The 20,371-nt window shown below is 39.5% G+C and overlaps 1 protein-coding gene across 2 annotated transcripts in view; it reads left to right on the forward strand.

The window, feature by feature from the left end:
* The window catches only part of sppl3 (signal peptide peptidase 3), a 30,366-nt gene extending 27,081 nt beyond the window's left edge, over positions 1–3,285 (forward strand). For both annotated transcript variants that reach the window (XM_083929937.1, XM_083929938.1), the window contains exon 11: positions 1,569–3,285. In XM_083929937.1, the coding sequence (XP_083786063.1) occupies positions 1,569–1,640 (72 nt within the window). In that variant the 3' untranslated portion in view covers positions 1,641–3,285. The remainder of the gene's footprint in view (positions 1–1,568) is intronic.
* The last annotated feature ends 17,086 nt before the right edge of the window (positions 3,286–20,371 follow it).

The following is a 20,371-nucleotide window of genomic DNA, read 5'->3' on the forward strand; positions in this document are numbered from 1 at the left end:
AAATTTGCTTACTTTAACTTATATCCCAATATGATATATTTAAAGTAAGAAAAAGACAAAATACATGTTGTCAACCTTGATTTTTTTTTACTATTTAATGAAAATGGTGAATTGCAAAATTTCACCTGTAATTCTCTATATTGTTTATTAACATTTTGGTATCTTGCATAATAATTTGTTAGAACGTAGCACAGATCCTTTTGGAAATGCATTACACCTTACTTACCACCAACAATGAAACGTTATGACAAAGAATGCATTATTATTTATGCATTTTACTTCGCTTAACACAATGATGAACTGATTATTCTGCATGGAATATTACATTATACTATAAGTACTTACTACAGCTGAAAGGTGAGATGTGTGTAGGTGAGTTTATGAATACCCTCATAATTCACTATATATGTCTTCATAGAAAGAGTTACTGATGTTTTTTTTTTTTTAATTAATAAAACGAATATGTTTCTTGTAGTAAAGTAGTTGTGATTGTAAATTATGGAATTTAAAAAACAGATGAAGTATCAGACAGGTTAACAGTACACCTCCGCTACAAATATTCTTTACATGCAGCAAAAAGTGGTGTTTCATTACTTTCCTCTCACATCTTCGCCTTTTCTTCAGTCATCAATGATGTATTGTTTGCTGAATAATTATCGGACACAAATGTTCTGTGCGTGTTCCTTGTGTTCCCAAGGAAGTGCAGTGTTTAGTGTGAACTCTTTAGATCTACGGGAAATATTTATTAGCAAGGCAACTTTTTTTGTATAGGACAATTCAACAACAAGTGCTTTGCATAAAACAAGCATTGGGAAAGAAAACATAAAAGATTTAAAACGCATAAAAGGTCATTTAAAACATATATAAGATTGTTACAGTTCCAGAAGTTACAGTGAAGTTTACTGCACAAGTCTTCAGTCTTTATTTAAAAGAGCTAAGAGTTGCAGCAGACCTGCAGTTTTCTGGAGGTTTGTTCCAGATATGTGGCGCATAAAAACTGAACACTGCCACTCCATGTCTAGTTTTGGCTCTGTGTAAATAACACTCTATGGTGTCCCCAGTGTGTAGTGTATTGAGTGTAACACACAGAACGGCTGGGTACAGTCACTCTCCGTCACTCACCAGAGTACATTCAAGAACAGATTAGATTCAAATTGTAATAATATAATATATAATACATCAGATTGATATATCTCTTTTCCAGCTGCTCAAAGACTGTTTCACAATTGCAACTAAAAAAACAGAACAAAACAATATTTTGAAGCACTCAACATCTCAGCACTTTTGTTCCCAGAACTCGCCTGGTCCCAAATAGCAAATGATGCGTATACTTTTAGTATTGCTGGGGGATGAAAATACCTCATGGCAGGCTTATTGCTCAGGACCCAAAGAAGCACAGTATCCAGTGTGAAGCTCTTTGGATGACTGGTTCTCCAGAAAGCCGCGAGCAGCAAAACCGGCGACCAAGCAGTGGAACAAAGTCGTTTTTTTGTGGCTGACCCAGGTCGGTGACGATATATCAGGAAACATATGAACCATCACTCTAAACTGATGTCTGTGATCCACAGGGGGATTTGCGGCGCATGTGGTCCGAGCCCTTCCACACCAAGACCACCAGCTCTCGCTTCCTGGAGGTATGATGCCCCCTGGGATACATGACCAGTGCGGGGAGGACTGCGGATCCTTTACCTTAATTAGAGGGAAGGAGAGAGGGCGCACTCACAGTGAGGCCATGTTGTCATCACTTGTTCATGCTTTCCGCCAATCTTCTTTGATAACCCTCAGAAGGACACCAGTGTGTGGATCACAACGCCCCAACACGACTCATCTTTGGTCCCTACATCCTCCTCGTTTCATCGCCGCTTCCTCTTTCTGTTTATTTCCTCTTCATTATCGCACATCCTGCCTCTGCTGTTTTTGTTCTGCCCCCCTCCCTGTCTTTTTTCCTTTTTCTCTGCTCTATAGTTAGTCTCATTTGCCACTTCCCTCCCATGGCTCGTTCCATTCGTGAGGCCTCTTTCTCTCTCTGCGTTTTTTCTTCTTCCTCTGCGTCTATAATTTTCTCTGCATCTCTGTTTGTCACCGACTCAGATGAACTCGAGGGCCAGGCCTCCCCCCTTTTTGTGGACTTAGGGTCGTGAGGCACGGCTGGGGTTTATATATATTTGTTTAGCATTGTCGTGGTCATTATTATTATTAATATTATTATGGAACGATTTAAACAAAACGGAGAAGAGTCGGAGTGTTGCAGTGGCACAGGACAGTGCTCGGGAGCAGCGACACATCTGTCCCATCAGCGCTCCCCGTCCTCTGACACTCTCTGCGAGCCCTACCCTCCTCCTCTCTGTTCATCTGCTGTCCCCATTCCCCACCCTCACAGATAACTATGTATTTTATTTAGAAAAGTTTTATTCTTGGCATATACGAAAATGATGCATTATAAATTGTTAAGCAGCCCCCAGGCGTTTGAGGGGCTGCTTCTATTTGTATATATGTGTATTTGCGGTATCTTGAGTTTGTATTTGTGTTCGGGAGCATGTTGAATAGGGTGGGAAACTGACGCCAGCCAACAGTCGAATTTCGGTAAATTACGTTGAGTCGACTGGCGAGACGTCCATCATGCAGGTTGTTTTCTAAAGTTTGTTGGCGTGTGTGATAGACAACATAGCTGATGGATCTTTGGGACAAGAAAAAAAACAAAAAAAACAAAACATCTGCATAAGTGGCTGGTTGATGAAAATGTTTCCTGTGTGTGCGTGTGCGTGTGTGTGTGTGTGTGGCTGTGTGTGTGTGTGTGTGTCAGATGAGTGAACGGTTGTTTTACTTGGTTTTAATTTGAAATCATAAAAATGTTTAAAAAAAAAAAAAGCCCAGTGACAATAGTCAGGTTTCCATTGAGTTGGATGGTTGGAACAAACGGTGTCAAACACATGACACGTCTTATGGAAACAGTCTAACTTGTACAAATTTCACAGAAAGCTCAACAGGGGTCAATTTTCAGTCTTTCTGCGAACCGGTGGAAATGTAAACAGTGTTTTTGTTTTTCAAATAAATGATTGTGGAATTAATTTAAAGGTATGTTACTTCTCATCATGAAACCACATTTGTACATCATGCTGGGTTTTGTACTGAATTTCTCTTGTGCACATTCTAAATTTACACATATTTATGGAAACACTAAAAGCATCTTATTGCAGCGTTCACAAGTCTGTACGTGTCTGAGCATGGTGATATCAGACATTTCTTTTTCATACGTTTTGACAAAGTCAGTGGAACAGCACAACAGCACATCTCTTCTGAACTTCACCTCAGTCGATGAAGACCTGACTATTGTGAAAGTTTAGATTCAAAGTGTCGAGATGGGGGGGGGGGGGTTGTACAGTGTTAGATTCAAATGGTTGTGTGTGTGTGTGTGTGTGTGTGTGTGTGTGTGTGTGTGTGTGTGTGTGTGTGTGTGTGTGTGTGTGTGTGTGTGTGTGTGTGTGTGTGTGTGTGTGTGTGTGTGTGTGTGTGTGTGTGTGTGTGTGTGTGTGTGTGTGTGTGTGTGTGTGTGTGTGTGTGTGTGTGTGTGTGTGTGTGTGTGTGTGTGTGTGTGTGTGTGTGTGTGTGTGTGTGTGTGTGTGTGTGAGAAACAAGTCTGTTTGGACCTAGGGAGGGGAGAGAATCAGCTAAGCCCTTCAGAAACTAAAATGGAAATTTGGAATAAAAGCTAGCCCTTATGATGTTTTTACTGTCACCATCTGGTACCGGACAGTCTTGGTCTTTTTTCTTTTCTTTTTTTTTTTTTTAATTAATTGTCCTTCCACTTTTTTTGTGGTGCTTGTCAGTTAATATCTAATGTATACTGGAAAAAGTGTGAGTGATCGCACGGCAGGAAGTCAGACGTACGGATGATGCAGTTTGCTGGCTTTTTGTTTTGTTTTTTTTACTTTTTTATGCTATCTGGCCGTGCATGTTAAGTGTACAGTGTATCATTTCTCAGACTGCATCAACAGGGCTACTGCAGTTTTGAATCTTTGCTGGCTGACAGTGAGGCACTGGATCTATGAGCTTGCCTGCTAAGAGCAGCATCAGTGGGTGGGACAAAGGCTGCAGGTCAGAATGACTGTGAATGGTCAGCTCTGACTGGATATTATGACCTGGATGCTGTCGGGTTGGGACCTCCGACCTGCCGCTCAGTGCAGTCGTCTAAACTGGGACATCATGGAACCACAAGCCCCCTTCACCTCATGGACATGGCAAGAAAATATATAGATTTATATACATATATATACATATATGTGTGTATATGTACATACATAAATAACTGATGACGATCATGGTGACAACAAAAAGATGTTTTTTTTTTATATAGAACATGAATTTCTTTTCCCCCTTGTTTGTTTTTGTTTTTCTTTAGTAATTAAGTATTTTATTTTTCCCCACCTCTTCTCCCCTCCAGCAGAGGACTCCAGCTCTGTTGGTGCATTGATATTACGGCTGAATGGATTCTGTATAGAAAAATGGTGAATAAATAAATTAAGAACTGTGTAGTGAAACATGAATCCTGAAGCGCTTGATCTAAAACACTTTGTCTCCTTTTAACCTCCTCCCTCTGCCCTCTCCCCTTCTTTCCCTCCTTGTTCAGGATTCTGCTGTAAATAAACATGACTCTAACTGTAACAGCAATGTCTTTTTTTTTTTTTCTTCTTTGGCTTACCTGTTTATTAAACACATTTGCATTTCCTGCACTGCATTTATTTGATAGCTATGCTTACTGGTTACTTTTAAGGTCAATATTCTACATAAAAACATGATGGATTTATAAAAAGCACACTTCATTGTTAAAGATTAAAACCGTGATTTCTAAACTCTCACAAAAATCTTTAGTAATTCCACTCTAGAAAGACCACGACAGGAACAACTAAACTGCTTAACAGTATTTTAAGTAGGTAAAGCTATAACAGTTCCACCTCTACCAGTAAACCCATGCTTACACATTGTGTTACGCTTATCCATTTACAAAAACATAAACACTGGTGATTATGATAAGCTGCTTTCCTCAGAAAAGGATATACAGTTAACCGGTTAAAACAAAAAACTCACCGGCATTCTGGATTCAAACGATTCTCATCTTCAAATTCAGCATCATCACATGAAAAATTGGTTTGGGATATGAAATACTGTATGTAAAGACACAAGATAAAGAAGTATTAAAGGTCCTATGTTGTAAAAAAATCTGATTTCCGTGTCTTTTTATTATTATTTTAAGGCAGGCCGAAGTGCTATATAAATAATGTGAAAGTATCAAAACACTCCATCCACAGGGAAATACACATGTATGTTACTTTTCCAATGAATCATGATTAATCACATCTCAGTTCAGCCAGGCAGGAGAAGGATTGTGTGCATTTGAAATAGCTTCCAATGTATGCAGCTTTTTTAAGGAAAAGTCAAACAACATCAGCATCTCACTGCCTTAGTTGAACTTAATCACTATAAGTTAATCTGTGCTAATTCAACTTTGTCCAGCAGATGGCGACACAGTACAAATATCTGAGAACACTGTCAGAGAAGTCAGAATTATGAATGGCCTGATGTAGTTTCTGTACACAAACACACCATGCTCAATATGTTTTTTTAAATATATTTATACATGGTGATCTCAGTCAATATTATAGGCTTACAGAACAGCCATCTTTGAACAGCAGAGTCTTTTCAGCTAAATGAAGCAACATGCAGGCAAACCACAACAGTTTAAAGTTCTTTTTTTTCCACCGTGAGCCTCCTATGAGACATGAGAAAAGCTGCAGAATCAGAAACAATAAAAGAAGGAAATGATTCCTAGACTGAGCAGTTAACTGAAATGAAACGCGCGCTCTCATCACAGAAAGGTAATTGGTTCCTGCAGGGCACCGGTGGGGAGAGATCTAGAGAGCCTTCATGGGAAAATGGCTGCCTCAATGACAGACCAAAGACGCTGAGTCAAGAGTTTGTAGAAAAGCTGCTGCAGAAACGCTGATTTCTTCTCTCTGCGTTCGTGTATGAAGCTTTTATGTCTGTTTGGTTCACTTTAGCTGCTCAGATAACATGTCTGTGGACAATTAAATGACAAGTGTAGGATATATAGTGTATGAGCAGAGTCAAGAATGAAGAACAGCCTAAGGAATGGCACTTTTCTGGAAAATGTGACCACACTCGTTGAGGAAATCCATTTAGCCTTGCGTGAATAGCCAGTTTAACATAAAGGTGCTTTTAGTACTGATCTTACTTTACATGTTTATTTGTGAATTTCATTATTTAGTGTTCTTTGTTGCTGATAATTATTCAGACCTACGGACGACCTGACCCACTGACTGACTGGCTGCTTCCCTGGATGGATGGATGTGGTGGACGGTGGGGGGATGAATAGCAGGACGCCGGGTGGGTGGTTTGGTTGGGGGGGTTGGGGAAGGTCGGTGAGGTCAAGGCAGGCAGGGTACACCCCTCTTCACCTATTGGTCAGACCGGCCAACGAGTCCTGTGCAGCTTTGAAGCCCCTGAAGTGGACAGAATTTCACCACGGCCATGGGGATTGTAGCATGTCATTTGTAGGAAATTTTGACGAGATGGTCCTAAAAACGGAGAGGTTGGTCCACGCTTGGAATGCAGGGTTTTATATTCATAAGGTCTCTCCCATTGATCCTGAAATTTCAGGCAGGCAGGTACAGATAGGGCAGACTCTCTTAACCAAGTACTGCAGCATCTGTTTTGGTCTAGAGGGATAGGAGCTCCCTCTTCTTTTTCTTTTGATTTGCAAGAATATTTCTCTAATATTAAAGGAATCCTTCCCCTTCAAAATGATCATTTGTATACTCACCTCACCCCCTTGGGTTACCTGGAATTCTTGATGAAAAATGTGTTTTTCAAATGCCCTCACGGTGAACAAAGAACCAAGAATTTTCTCAGTTTTTGGATTCAATGTTCACCAGGGAGGCATACAAGAAAAACATCGTTTTTTTTCTTCACAAATCCAAGGTAACTGATACGTGATCATTTTGAGGGTGAGGTATTTATGTCAGTAAACCTTACTGGGGAGTCAGTCATTTTCAAACTCATGCTGTGCAGTCAAATATGATTCAAACACACACAAAAATATCCCCAAAGAGACACCAACGATGTCAAATGTACCACAAATCTCTTTATAATGGCAGAAATATGCCTGAAATGTGTATAACATGATGCAAATATTTCATTTTTTATGAGCGGTGTAGCCAACAGAGCAGGAACAAGCCAATACAGGATATATATGAATCTGTCAAACTGAGTGGAATAGGAGGATTTTTCCAACCTTAAAGCTACATAAGAGAAAAATTGGAAAAGTGTATGTGTAAAGGGTTTGACTGCACTTCCAGGATCCCATACCTGCACAACACATTAAAAACATACAGTTTTTTTGTTGTTTTTTTACATCTTTTTACAGCAGATTGCACATCTATCCCGAGTCTAACCTGTGTATACACAACCAGGAAAAGCTCATAATAAATTTCAGAGTCAGTAGCACATGAAGTCAGCCAGTGCAGGTAATTTAAAAAGTGCTGGTATTTATTGGCGATGGCCCCTGCTCATGTTAATGGCAGAGAGGTTCCTTCCCCTTCTTCTTCTTGTCCTCTCTTCCAACTAGGCATTCCAGGCTTGTTTAAATAAGGCCTGCCTGCCTGGGCGCGGGTGGATTCCCCTCTGGCCCTTTGCCCTTTGACCTAAAGTGCATTCCGTATGTAAAGTGAGGAATTCCTCTGAAGTTCAGTTAATGGGGTTGAGTTTTTTCATCCTTTGGACTCTGCTCATGCACTCGCACCGTGGAAAGGGGGAAAAACAAGCTTGATGTACACTCGCCGGGCGGCTGTGAGTTATGGATGAGGTTCGTTGTTTATCAGCGGTGGTTAAGAATCGATGTCTCCCACCAGCAGACTCGGAGCTTCAATAAAACTTGAGTGATAATCCTTTGGGATCATGACTAATTGATTTAATGGAGGATATTGTGGAGTGGAAGTGTGTAGGCTTGAGGAAGTGGGGTTTGTTTGGTGGAGGTATATGGTCGCTAATGAAATTATCACTGTTGTATTTGAAGTCAAAGGCTTTCTTGGGATGTTATTCATTGTCTGAATAGAGGGGCCAAGGATAGAGGGAGTCATAAAGTGCACAGATTGTAAAGCTCCTTGAGGCAGACATTAAATTGGAGCTATATAAATAATATTTGAAGTGTGAAAGCACAAGTTATTACGTGCAGAAGGTTTTCTATTTTGCAGTTTAAAGATTAAAAGGAATGCTTTTGAATGTTTAGATCATAAATTTACTTTGTGGAAAAACACACATGTTGCCCTTTTTGCTCACTTGTCTGGAGCTCCACTTGGATCTTTCAAAACCCCAAGAAAAGTTATTTTCTAATCCATTTATGGAGTATGCAAAACACATTATTAAAAGCAGGATGGTTGGAAATGTAACATTTACCATATACTTGGTTTTATAAAATCACAACCTTGAACCTTTGTGTTTTGTTGAAATGAACGTTACTGTCCCACACAGACCCCGCTGCTGTGTTAAATGTGTAAGAAGAAGAATACCTGTGAATTTAACTGCTTTCTCTCCTTAAAATATTTTTCATCATCTTCTGACCTCATTAAAACCAAATATGTAGCAGTATTGAAGTGGTAACCCTTCCCATAAATGACCATAAAGTATTGCTATTACACCAAATAAGCAAACATCACATGTTGAACATGCTATTATGCTTCTCTACAAAGGCAAACTGCAACTACAAAATCATTTAAACAAAACAAAAATATCTTCATAGTTTGTTTACAGTCCAAACAAATTAATAGTTGGCACATATAAGCTAGATTATGGTTCACTGGCTTGCTATGGTATCATTTTTGTATCTAATTCAATCCTCACCTCCATACTTCCAGGCCCTAAACTGTGCCTAAATCATTTCATTATTGCTTTCATAGTGATTTTGTAGATATACTATATCTAGTCCTTTTGACAAAGAAATCCACATTAGTGATGTTACCTATGAGTTTTTTTTAACTATCTCTTCGTCCTCTTACAAACAACCCAAATACCCTTATTTGAGATTTGAACACCAATCACACATATAGAGCATATGAAAATCAATTGTATGTATGCGGGTTTCACAGCGTATTTCTTTAGAAGAACTGTAGCATACATCTGAAAACAGCATAAGTTCAAAAATCATATTTATGTGGCCTATAGCTCTGGAAAATGCATGAGGTATCAAGCTGATAAAACAATCCTGAAAATGTTTTTGAGCTGTGAAAGATAACCCCGGGAGTCTTCAGGGATTAAGGAAATGAAGGGAAGAAATGTATTGTTTAGTGACTTATTGTTTTTACACATCCTGCCCTGTGAACTTCTGGGCCTTTAGATCATTTAATATCAACGTTTCTCATTAGATTTCCCAGGTTATGGGTAATGGAGAGCGCACCCCGAACTCCTGAGTGAAGATCTGAAGATGGATCATGGGTGGAGGTTCTTCTGCTGTTGTGCTTTAGGAGCCCTTGTACTGTTGGAGACGCTGTAAAAGGCTCTGTGCCACCCACACAGCTGGAATGTCATGCATGCAGTCCATAGAGTCTGTTTCAAGAGGGAGGCGGCGGGGGGAGGAGGAGAGGAGGGGAGCCCTCTTTGGAAGAGGCAGGGTGCATGGGGGGCTTGGTGCTTAAGGTGGGGTCTTCTACTACTACTCCTACTACTACTACAACGACTGCTACTTCATGAAAAAGATGAAGCAGAAAACTCACTTCCCACCCCCCTCAAAAAACCCTCTCCATTAACCTTTTTTTTTGGCGGTAGAGGGAAATTATCAATGACGATCCATCACGGTTGTTTGGTCTTTGGCCGAGGAGAGGAAGGAGGGGAAATGTGGAGAGAGACGTGAGATGGAGGGATGGGGGTTGGGAGAGGTTAAAGGGCAGAGGAAGAAAGGAGGTACATTTTCGGAGGATGGGAGGTTGGAAAAAAACAGAGGGAACAATAACTCCCATGTTTAAAAGGCTTTTCTCAGCCCCCATGACACCTCACACAGGCAGCAGTTTAAAGTCAGGCCGTTCAGCAGGGAGTGGTGCTTTGTGGCTGTTTCGCCTCAGGCTCCTTTTCACAAGAAACATTCTCCAAAACATGACATTTCCCTCTTTCTCTCTTGTGCTTTCAAAAAAGGTACATTTCAAAAATGCTACACTGCAAACCTGTATTATTCCTGAAGTCTAAACCTGATTAAACACACGTGAGCTGCCGGTGTTTTTGTTCTCTAAATGCAAAAATACATTTCAAACAGGAAATCTTGAAAAAAAAAATTTAATAAAACACAATTGTTTAATTTCTTCACATGATTACAATTCTTTAAAATCATCTAATGATATGAGCTGATTTTGTATGATTGTATTAGTTCTTTTCCCACCTATATTTATCTTTATTTCATTTCAGGTCTTCCACCGTGAGGATTTGCTAACATTGCTTGATGTAAAAGAAAGTAGACCTAATATCCTGGGATGGTGTCAGGCTGTCGTAAAATGGGATAACATTTGTTATTTATGGTACAGGAATATATAAAGTGTACTACCATATTTATAAGTATATATATATATATATATATATATATATATATATATATATATATATATATATATATATATATATATATGAAGTGTGTTAAGAAAGCCTGTATTTCCCTAAATTCAGAATGTAGGCCTGTTTTCACTTTGAGCTGCATTAGTAAAATACATTTATTTCCATGACTTTGAAATTATTGTTTTAATTAATTGTTAAAATACACATTATTACATTTGGAAAAAATGTTCAAGAAATGAGTCAAATGTGACATTCAAATTAGGAAGCGTGTTTTAAATAATTGTTTCAGTGGATTTCTGTGAGTACAGGCACATTTTGAAATGAAACATGAGTCCGTTTCAATGTTTTTCTATCAATTCATTTCTAGTTATTTAGTGGCAGTGTGATTTTCCTTTTTTAAAGAATGAAAAGCATTCAATTTGCAACAAACACAATTGGATCTCAAGGTTGAACATATCTTCCAATGCATATAAACCTCTGCAATGAAAAAAAAGGCTTTGAAGATATCTATGAATTAGACAAAGTGAAAATGGATAATGAGCCTTTTATCTCTTTTAAACGTGTAAATGCATAATTAAATTGACATTTTAACTACACAAATGTGGTGTCTTAATGTGTCCCTGCAGCTTCATTTCACTTTACCAGATTGGATAAATGAACATGTGTGAATTAACTTTTATTGGTTTTTATTCAGTTTTTAAGCCACAAAAACATGTGATCAACCGATCATTTCAACAAATCAATTATTTATATTATACATTAGTTATGTTACCTGTGTCTCCTCTTCCATTGTGAAATGATTTTAACAAACAAGTGCTGGTGAAGGGAAAAGCAGCTAAAGCAACTAAACCTTTGTAATTCCTTTCTAAATACTTTTGAATCACTTCCTTAAACATTTTGAAGGTTTATGAAAAGGAAAAACTGAGCATTATGTTCTAGTAGATAATGATTGATTGTTTTTCTCCATGGAAGCAGATTTCTAAACAGTAATCCAGCACTAAATCATTTAATTTATTTAAATACTTCTGAAATAGTTTTATCTCAGAAACGACTCTCATATAATGCATAAAAAACAGCTGCATCTTTTTAATTTCACATAATAAGGATTCACTTATTTGCACAGTGTGTTCACCTCGTGCTGCTTGTTGCCTCTCTGTGGAGATAAATAATAAGACAGCAGTTGGTTTATGTGTATTTCACATTCACAGATAACCTTATTATTCAGGCACTTTTGCAGGAATGATCTTTCTGTCTGTTTTTATTGGTTCCCGAGTTAGCAGAGGGAATTATGCACAATAACAGCTTCAGCAGCAGTTATGAAAGCACACAAGAAAAAGCATGAAGTCAAATATGCTTCAGTTTAGTGTCAAACCGTTTGACAGGACACGTTGAGTCCAGTTTGAGGAGAGGCTTTCTGTAAGAGGCAGAGGGGGCATCACTGCTCCAAACCTTCACGAATCCATCATGCCCCGCCTTACATCAAACACTTTTTTTTTGCCGACTGGCTGAACAATCAGATCCCTTCTGAGTGGGCTGGAGTCGGGTGGGTGTGAGGGAAGTAAAAAGTGGGCCCTCTCCCACTGGATAATGCCATTATTTCAGCTCCTCTGGCCAGGAATGCCAAATTTCACAGCCCGCTACTCCTCTCTGTGCGTCAATCAAAGCTTCGCGAGGGGCCGAGGCGCCCACTGGGTCCGCCTCCAGCTCCGTGTGATCCGATCCAACCATTGATCCCCCTCAAACCATATCATACGTGCGCGCCTTCCGCGTACTCAAACTGGAATCTCTGCGCGACCATTTCGTATTTTTCGTGGTTGTCTTCAATGATTATCTCCGTGAAGTTCGCTTATAATGCCCGATTCGAAACATAAAGATCGGAATTAAGCGCCAGATATACGCCTACATGTCTATATTTATTTTATAATGGATTCATTTAAATCGATCAATATTATAGGCCTGATCCGTGCTGCCTGTGTGGGAAGATAAGCTGGGCTTTGGTCCATATTTGAACTAATGAACGGCATTACTGTCCCTCCAGGGGCCAATTAACGGCTAATTATAATCCACTTTGTAGCCGCACAAAAGGTTTTTGCGGCAAAAAGTAAATAAAATAATTAGTGATCAAGTATCCAGATATGATGAGGGGGAGATGATGAGAAATTTTGTGAATGGGACACAGTTAATCAGGTATTCGTTGTACGGTGTGACGCTTCCCCGCGCGCAGCCAATCCCGTGCGCGCTGGGAATGTTGAACACGCCGAAACCAAACCAATGGCTCATCATATAGCAAAGACTAGCGCAGGAAGAGGCCAATCAGTGGGAGGCATGCAAACGAGGAATTTGCTCCGGCAGGCTCTGAATGTCAAGTAGTCAAAGATGGAGTCCGGATCTGCGAGGCCGTGTGCTTGTGCATGGAAGACTTGCGATTTTTTTCCCTTCTTCTTCTTCTCACTCTTCAAGCTCCGCGCGTTTGCGCCGTTAGTCGCTCACAGCCTTTTTCTTTTTAGGAAACGACGGCGTGAATCCACAACGCAGCGGACGGCGAAGAGCGGTTTGTGGAGAAGGGTTGCTTTTCTTTGTTTTATGGACAACTTTTTCCCCCTTCTCTTTCTGCCTATAACGGATTGTCCCTCCCTTGGCCAGATACTATTCGTGATTTTGGAGGAGGAGGTGGTTGTGCAGCGAGAGAGAGAGAAAGAGGGAGAGAGAGAGAGAGAGAGAGAGAGAGAGAGAGAGAGAGGAAGAGAGAGGGGGGGGTGTCCACTGTGAGTTGTAGCCGATTTTGCGTAAATTGTCAGGAGCTCAGTGCAAAACTCGGAAGTTGCAAAGGTCGAGACGCAGAGACCGAGTGTTTATTTGTGCGGCGTAAGGGAAGGAAACAGCAGGAAGAGTTAAGAGTCAATCCCGCGCGCTGCGCATCTGGAAGCTCGCTTTAAAAAAAAAAAAACTTGATCAGGGCGCGATTTAACGCCTTGTGGACAGATAGACGCGTCCTGCGCCTTATTGGGCTGTTATCGTAGTGTAATGGGTCTCCGAGGGGGACATTTTCACGGTGCTGGCGTGTGTGTGTGTGTGCGTGCGTGCGTGCGTGCGTGCGTGTGCAGCCTATAGGCGGTTGTGCAATCTAACAAGTCGTCAGTATTGTACCGTGGGCTTGTGAGCTGGCAGGAATGGCTCGCAGAGCAGATCCAGAGAAGGAGGCGTATAGGCCGCTCACACAGATGTATGGCGGAGAAAACGTTAAGATTTCAAGAACAGGTAAAAAAACAACTGAACAAACTAAAAAACCACGTTGATGTGTTTTACAGGAATACTGAGACGGATCAGATAGAGAAAGCTGCATGGTTCTAGAGATTTCCAGCGTCCTTTTTTTCCCTTCCATGGTATAGATTGTGTATGTTGTGTAACAATGCGTTGATTGTGCAAACTTAGCAGGACCTAGCCTACTTTGCTTTCTTTTTTTTCGACGTTGTCGCGGTTCATTGTTGAGTGATTTCACTGTAAATGCAACTTTATATGAAGTTTTTTTTTTTCTCTTTTTTTGTTGAAGAAGTTGTTTATTTTATCGGAGCATGCGTGCGTTTGTTTTCAGCCATCATTCGGAGGGGAGAATTAAAATATGAAATGTTAAAGAAAATGTGTTCGATAGTTAAATTATGGGGGGTGGCAGCGTGTAGTCCTCTGAAAGCTTTAGGTGTGTGTGTGTGTGTGTGTGTGTGTGTGTGTGTGTGTGTGTGTGTGTGTGTGTGTGTGTGTGTGTGTGTGTGTGTGTGTGTGTGTGTGTGTGTGTGTGTGTGTGTGTGTGTGTGTGTGTGTGTGTGTGTGTGTGTGTGTGTGTGTGTGTGTGTGTGTCCCTCCCCTTGCTTCCAACCTCCCATTTCTCCCCCAAAATTAGAATGCATGTCATTCACTGGAGAGAATAGTATGGGCCCACATGCTGGGAAATACCCATTCTCCCAGGGAGAGAGTAACCAATGCTGCTTAATTTAGGAAGTCTACTCTGAGAAGTTAGATTGTTAAGCTGTAATACCCCATCTGTTTCACGCAGATGCAGAATTAATGCTTAACAAATTTCCACCTATTTACAGGCTGGTTTTGTGCAGTTAAAAACTACAAAAAAACGAAAAGTTCGAAAACTTAAAAATCCAGTTGCTTAATTCGATTATTTATGTTATATAACTAGTGTTGATCTCCTCAAAATAAAAGTACATCTCTATGTTTAGTGTAATTTATGTGATTTTTTTTTTTTTCTTTTAGGAGAAAAGGGTGCAAGTTGAGTCAGTATGTGCAGAGGAGTCTGATGGTGTCCATGTTGTTGTCCACTGCCCTTTTTCTGTTGCACTACTGGACATTGAGATGAGCAGTGCAATATTAAAAGGGCATTGGCTGATAAAACAGACACACACCTCCCTTTACTGCCTTAACTGTTAACCTGCACGTGGAGCTGTAAGGGTGTCCTCAAATGGGATTATGGGTGTGTGTCATCTCTCTTTTATTTTGTAGGAGTAGAGGTTAACGTGACATAACTAATACATTTATATTTCCTTTTTTAGCCCAAACCTATCATTCATTAATACTTAAACATCAAATAAATGAGCTCAATTCAAATTTCAGCACAATTGGATCCTTTTTCTTTTCCTTTTTTTCTTTTTTTACACCCAACATTCGATACAGACAAACAGCATTGTTGCTTATTTAAATGTAATTGGAGTTTGGCAGTGAAGAATGGCTGTCCCCAAGTCCACGTGCTGACACATGCTGAGGTCAGCTGCTTTGACAATGTTGCACTACTGTACCATCCATTCTAGCAGTGCAATAGTATTGTCATAGCATTTGGCCTCAGCTCAAACTAAACTGGTGCTAAAGGGCTCGTTTCAAACGAGTTTGTGTAGAAGTGGAGCTGATGACTGATAGCAGGTGGTGGCGCTGAGCAAAGCCTCCTAAACTGTTTACTCTCTTCTGTATTTACAGAAGAGAGTTTACACACATTTGTAGGCGGACACAAGCCCTCGTAACCTAAATGTTAAGTATACATTAGAAACTGACGCACATTTTGAAGGAAGAAACCAAATTACATGATGCCTTTATCCAAAACTATAAAATTGTTCTTTGTCCCATCGTGTGTGATGGTGGCATTGATAATCCACTTTTTTTTATTTTATTTACAACACAGCTCATGAAAAATGTGGCTACTATATATATATATATGTATATATATGTATATATATATGTATGTGATTGCATTTAAATACCTAGATCTTTTCCATCATCTGAACTGGATTTTCAAGTTTTATGGTAAACAAATTCTCTGTTAAATCCACCTAATTTTCAAGTGGAGTTCAGTCTTCTGTGTTTTTTCTCTACCTTTGTTGTTTTGTCGTCACACCAAACACCGTGTATCGGTGTGCTGATGGTAAAATAAGCAGAGGGGTGGGTAAAAAAAAAGAGTGGGAGAGGTTGATGTGTGTTTTTGAGCATCCTCAGTGGTAGCAGGTCGACGGGGGGAGGGGAGGTTTGGGAGGAATGTAGGGAGCAAGGCCCTCTCTTCCCCCTCGCGTTTTGCCTTCTCTACTCTGTCTTTCTTTCTTCCTGTGTTGAGATTAGGTGTCACTGCTCCTGTGTGCGCCTCGTGTTTGAACCATAAAGTAAGAGAGTAAAGAGGTTTGTTTGTTTTGATGACTGTCAGCAGACCTCTCCGGGTGGAAATGTTTAACCACAGTCCAGTTTGCTGTTACAAGCCGCAGCAGAAGGACGCAAGTAATTATTAAAAAACAGAAAAAGGAAACATAGGTTGCCTTTTTCGGCACTGCTGCAAAACATTGTTTCAGGTGAAAGAATGGTTGTGGTGTACTAGAGCCAGTTTGTAAAGTCTTATCGTGTTTGTCTGGCTTTTAAAGAGTACTTTTGAATTTTAGAAGACTCAGAATTAAAAGTATATTCATGTGATTGCACACCGAAAAGAACGCAAAAAAAGGAGACCTCAGTCACTTGACTGTGTGAAATTCTCCCTGAGTAAAGAACGTGACTTGTTTAGGCTTGCTTGCAATGCTTGCTGGGAAATCCTGGAATGTGTGGAATGGGGGACGGTGGTGCTTCTGCAGTTATCTGACTGCATAGAGCAGCAAGTATCCTGCTGCAATGAAACCCAACATGTCAGCGGTGCTTTTTTTAACAGCTTTTTCATGTGCTGATAAAACTACAGAGAATACAAGCTAATGAGATAATGACATCTGCATTTCATTAAATACATCAAACACAACCTGCTCTAACGGCTAAGCATGAAACTAATGTTTCCCATTTTGTTATGTGTCCACGAGCCTGCTGTTCATGTGTTTTCAGTACACTTATAATCAGTTTATAATTACATCACTGTAATTTGTTGGAAGGAAAACGTAATAAAATGCGATGTCAATATGGAATAAACAAAGTTAAATATATAAACTGTATGTTTTTAATGGTTTTTGTTGTGGCTCATGAAACATTTCATATGAAAGATACTGCTGTTATTTCTTCTGTGACACCTCTCTGAATAAAGATGATTCAAGTTTTCCATTGCTCATTCTTGCTTTCTCAGAAAAAGAAGTTAAAAAAGCTTAATTTAATGTTTGAAAGAAACCAGTTGATAATTTGCTGTTAGATATATAAAAATCGGACTTGGAAATAGTCAATATGACACATTACCACCTGACTTTTGTGTTTAAAAAATTATAAATCCCAAGAATCGTATTCCCCCGTAAAACTGTTAGTACTTTATTATTACATCCAAACATTGAAATATTTGCTTTTTTTTCAAAAAATGTAGTGCATATAAATCCTCACAGTTTTGTTATGTGAATGAGTTTTGTTAGTGAAGTTTCACTGTTCACAGATCAGTTTTGATCCCACAAACTCGATAATAGTTTTTTTTGTAACCCCATGCATTTATCAACTCTTGTAAACTTGTAATGTGCAGCAAAGCTTTGATCAAATCAAACTTTATTTATATGGCGCTTTTCATACAGAAAAGTATCGCAAAGTGCCTCACAGAGGTGTACAGAAAAAGAGAAACATCAAATAAAATCAGGAGAAGAAAGTTAAAAGAACCCAACCCTCCCACAGTCATGCACAGAGACACATACAAATGTATATACGTTCATTCACACATTCACATAAACACACACAGCCATGCAGGCACACAGATACACAGACTCACACCTACACCAACGCTAGCTGTCACTACAGAGACATGGCCAAACAACTTTATTTTCAATTCTAGAGAAATTGTTTTCTAAAGACATCAATTACTAATACATTTTGGGGGAAAATGTGTTACATAAATCTAGAATATGTCTGTCTGATGTAATGACAGCTAAAAAGAACATGAAGTTTGAATACTCAGCTCAGTGGGGACAATGATGTTGACTGAAAGAGTACATACTGTAGCATAGTGTGGAAAAGGGTCATTTTCTGAAATTAAAGAAGGGAAATTCAAGGAGAAAATTGCAAATTGAAAAGGTGTCTTCTTTGGAAATGAGTAGGTTTTAAATCTGAACCGCATTGTAAATAAAAACCCACAATAAAGTAACTAATCATCTATACATATTATTTAATAAAATAGGAAGCTGTGCAGACACCGACTGTCACCTATAACTTAACATTTACACCTGGGATCACTATGATGTCCTTTGTTCTGTGATATAATTAAACAGAAGTCATGTTCAGTGACATCCACTTCCTGTTCCAGGTTTATATCATTATCCAAGGTGTGACTGAGTGTTGTATTATTTTAAAGTAAGCAGATATTTTTGCAGTGACATGTGGGTGAAACTCTAAACAACAGCACAGAGAAATGGATACTTTTCACAGCTCAACAGTACAGGTACGCTCTGTGTGAGAAGACAGCTCTTATATCACAGTGCAGTATATTGTCTCAAGGAGAGGAAGGAGGGGTCAGAGAGTAAGAAACTGTGTGTGTGTGCGTGTGCGTGCGTGTGTGTGTGTGTGTCTGTGTGTGTGTGTGTGTGTGCGTGTGTGTGTGCGTGCGTGCGCGTGTGTGTGTGTGTGTGTGTTTGTTAGAAGTTTTACAACTCTAAAAGCAAGATTAAATAGTACCAGCAGGGCTGGAACATATATTTAAAACATTTCCTACAGTTTCTCACAACAATTTAGTTTGATTAAATTAAAAGTACCATATTATGTTAATATTCAGGTTCATACTTGTATTTGAGGTTTCTTCTAGAACATGTTTACATGCGTTAATGTGGAAAAACACTTTTTCCCCCTCATAGTGTCTGTCTGAATATACCTTTATTCACACTCTGTCTGAAACGCTCCGTTTTAGCGCCTGTCTCTTTAAGACCCCCCCTCCTGAAAAAGCCCAGTCTGCTCTGATTGGTCAGCATTTTCAGGTCTTCCGCATCTGCGTTCTCGGCGTCTCGTTCGTCATTGCAGCCGGGGAATGACTGTAATGGCCCTTTATAACTATGTACTGTATAGTATAGTTGTGACATCGCTGCACATAAGTCATGACGGTTTGTTTCAAAGCACAGTTTCTGAAAACAGGCTGTGTACATTTCTCTGTGGATTGAATGTTTTGATAGTTCACACAATTCATATAGCACCTTGACCTGCTTTATAATAAAAAAGACATGGAAATCTCTCTTTTTAAAATATGGGACCTTTATTATATGTAATGGTCCAGGCTCAAAACAAAGGGGGACCATGCTTTAACTATTTTAGTTTGGAGGAAAAGCCTCCCCCTCACTGACAGGACGGCTGAATCTGTACCACATTTTTGTTAAACTTCTAAAAAAAACTAGCTACATAGGCCAGCATTAATTCCTTTTTTTTTTTTTTCAGGAATTGTCCTGTTGATTTTAATGTGTCTTTTTGTACTGTTTTGTTTGTTATATTGCTTGTATTGTTGAGTATCTGTTTCATTAACTGTGCATATGTTCTTCGTGTACTATTATGCATTTTTAAACACGGTGACAAAAGGTAGTGGAGAAGTGAGGATTTGAACAGGTGAGAAAATAATACATGACAATAATAAAAAGAAAACAAAGAGTAACAATAACTCCAGGTGACAAGCAGACAATGACGAGGGAAATACAAATCGACTGAAATAGCACTGATACAGGAAATGAAATCATCTAGGAACCATGTGTTTGCAAGGGGAGGTGCCAATCCATGCAGTGGGTGGCCCCTAATTTGGATTGACATGTGATGTTTAATTCAGTTAGACTATAAATAGTGTATCCCAAACAGTTATCATGTCAAGATATCCTTATAGATGCTGGAACAATCCGAACATGAAAAATATTTCTTAATTTTTCTAATTTTAATTCAGCACTGCACCTAACAGGGTGTATTTCTGTTTCCCCATCAGTTTACATTTAAACTGTGTCCTGACATCGGCAAAGGCTTCATCATGATGTCTGCTATGCCAACATCAATATCAAATATGAGACTGAGACTATATTTGTATTAGTTATCCTGCAGAGGGAAATGTGGGGCAGATGTGTCTCTGTAGAGGAGCGCAGCAGGAAAACAAGAGATACTCAGCACACTTCAACCCTGCAAGAACACTGTATCATTTCCTCTTATACATAATCACACGTGAGCCCTGATATCATACAGTAAAGAAGAGAGAGAGAGAGAGAGAGAGAGAGAGAGACAGCACATTCCTCTCAGCTCATGATAAAGGTTCAGCTCTCATGGGAGCAGGACTGTTTGAGCCAAAAGAGAGAACAGGAGGGAGATACAGAGTGTGTGCGCTATAGTA

Source organism: Echiichthys vipera (assembly GCF_963691815.1).
Source record: "Echiichthys vipera genome assembly, chromosome: 16".
Taxonomy (NCBI): Eukaryota; Metazoa; Chordata; class Actinopteri; order Perciformes; family Trachinidae; genus Echiichthys; species Echiichthys vipera.